The 2,214-nt window shown below is 40.1% G+C and overlaps 1 protein-coding gene across 1 annotated transcript in view; it reads left to right on the forward strand.

Moving 5' to 3' along the window:
- Positions 1-694: 694 nt before the first annotated feature.
- The window catches only part of LOC101855059 (potassium channel subfamily T member 2), a gene marked incomplete at both ends in the record, with an annotated part of 13,860 nt that continues 12,340 nt past the window's right edge, over positions 695-2,214 (forward strand). Inside the window, 2 exon segments of the mRNA NM_001310489.1 lie at positions 695-786; positions 2,018-2,112. Coding sequence (NP_001297418.1) covers positions 695-786; positions 2,018-2,112 — 187 coding nt within the window.

Genomic DNA, 2,214 nt, shown 5'->3' on the forward strand with positions numbered 1-2,214 from the left:
TTTTGCGTATTGGAATAGTTCACTCTCTCATTTTTCGAATTAATTTCTTGTTATTGTATTGCCTCCGCGCTTCTCCTCTTTCCGGTATTCTCCCCCCTCCCCCCCTTCTCTCTCTCTCTCTCTCTCTCTCTCTCTCTCTCTCTCTCTCTCTCTCTCTGTGGATATTCCACATAATATACTCAGACTGCGTGCCGTATTGGTATTCATGCATTCCTCTAATTATATTATTGAATTGGAATATCATAACAATAAGATGATGCTTTTTGCATACACCTACTTTTGCTACCACCCCTGTAAAGAGCATGTTGAGGGTGGTTGGAGGGCGTCACTTATAGAAGGTCCTACTTTTTTATATTTTCCTCTGTTGTTTCTGTATGTCTGTCTTACTTTTCCCCAGCACTAAATGACCATCATCGTGCCGATGTGCTTCTTCTTACTCAAAGAAACAAACAAGCAAATAAACAAACAAACAAATAAACAAACGAATAGACATTGCTTGTATCGTCTGCAGATCGGCAGATGACCATCATTGTGTTAATGTGCTTCTCTTTAATCAAACCAACCAACCAACCAACCAACCAAGCAAACAAACAAACAAACAACCAACCAACCAACCAACCAACCAACCAACCAACCAACCAACCAACCAACCAAACAAACAACCAAACAAACAACCAACAAGCTTTGTTCATGTCGTCCACAGATCGGCACCAGTCAAGTATTTCACCCACGAGCTGTCCTGTCGCGGCCGACTACGCCGCTTCTTCATCAGAAATGCCAGCACACGTGAGTTATTTTTGTTGTTTTTCGTTTAAGTGCGAGTTTTATGCGGGTGTTTGGCGGGTGCTCCTATGTGGTTTGCTCCTTCTGTACCATGAGCCATATCGTCTTGATCTCTCCTCCCCCTTTTTTGTGTTTGTTACTCGCTTGTTACACCTCTAACCTTTGGCACTTTTATGACCTTATGGTGTCGCAAGTGTCGTAAGTGGGTGGTTGGCGGGTGCTCTGGTGTGGTTTGCCCCTTCTTTCTTACCAAATATCTATCGTCCTGATCTCTCCTCCTTCTTTTTATGTTTGTTTGTAATGTTGCTCTCTTGTAACGCCTCTAATCTTCTGCACTTATATGACCTTATTGTGTTGCAAGTGCCGTAAAACTCTAACTAAAACTAAAACTAAAGTGTCGTAAACTGATCACTACAACCAACAGATGGTGAGTTTAACGGCACTTTAAATTTTCAACCTACTACAATGCGGTCAAAAATACGGGGCGCAACTTGTCCTCAAATATCTCTTTAACCGGTGAATCAATGTCATCCATACTTCGCGCAGCAGCTTGCATCCATTTGTCTTAACTAAATCACATGTTTCCACAATTGAGGCTACATTAAAAAACTTTTCTCCATAAAGCCATATAAAATACTATAAATCCCCGTCACACGGAAAATGGGGTTGTTCACAGCTTTTCCCGTTTCTCACTCACATTTTGCATACATGGTCTACGTCACGGCTCACCAATGCCCTTTAATGGCAAAACTTGTTACAAAAAATTACATTCTATAATGAACTCTTTTTTTGCACTAAAGGTTCTCTAAACACGCGTTCATAAGCATAATGTTGCGATTAGAAAAACGTGACAGACTTCCTTTTGAAAGCGATATTGCCCCAGCTGTAAACCGTTTAAAATATTTATTTTTCTATTTATTAAGGAATTTTCTAGAATACAGTTGTCAGTTGTTTACAAAAAAAAAAAAGATCTATCAAGACAAACTAATACACGTCATTGTGCAAAAGCTGGAGAGTCTATGTTTGATAGTTTAGGATATTCGACAAAAAGTTGCGCCACGCATTTCTGACTGCACAAAAGTTAAGACAATTTAATACAAGCAGCTGTACTTAGTGTGGGTTACATTGATTCCCCCCTTAAAGAGATATCTGAGGGTAAATTGCGTCGCGAACTTTTTACACCTCTTTCGTGTTGATTGGGGTGTTAAACCTACGCTATTTCACCATTTTCCAGGCATCGCGAGCACATTCTTTGACCTGGCCCTCAAGTCTCTCATCTGTATCATGTATGTTGTTCGTGTTTACCTGGACAACCCTTCAGAGTACGAGTGGTGAGTAAACTACCTCCTGTGTGTGTAAGTGTAAGTGTGGATGTATTTTGTGTGTTTCTGTGTATGTGTGTTTTTATTTGTTTGTACGTTTATATATATA

Source organism: Aplysia californica, unplaced genomic scaffold (assembly GCF_000002075.1).
Source record: "Aplysia californica isolate F4 #8 unplaced genomic scaffold, AplCal3.0 scaffold00084, whole genome shotgun sequence".
NCBI lineage: Eukaryota > Metazoa > Mollusca > Gastropoda > Aplysiida > Aplysiidae > Aplysia > Aplysia californica.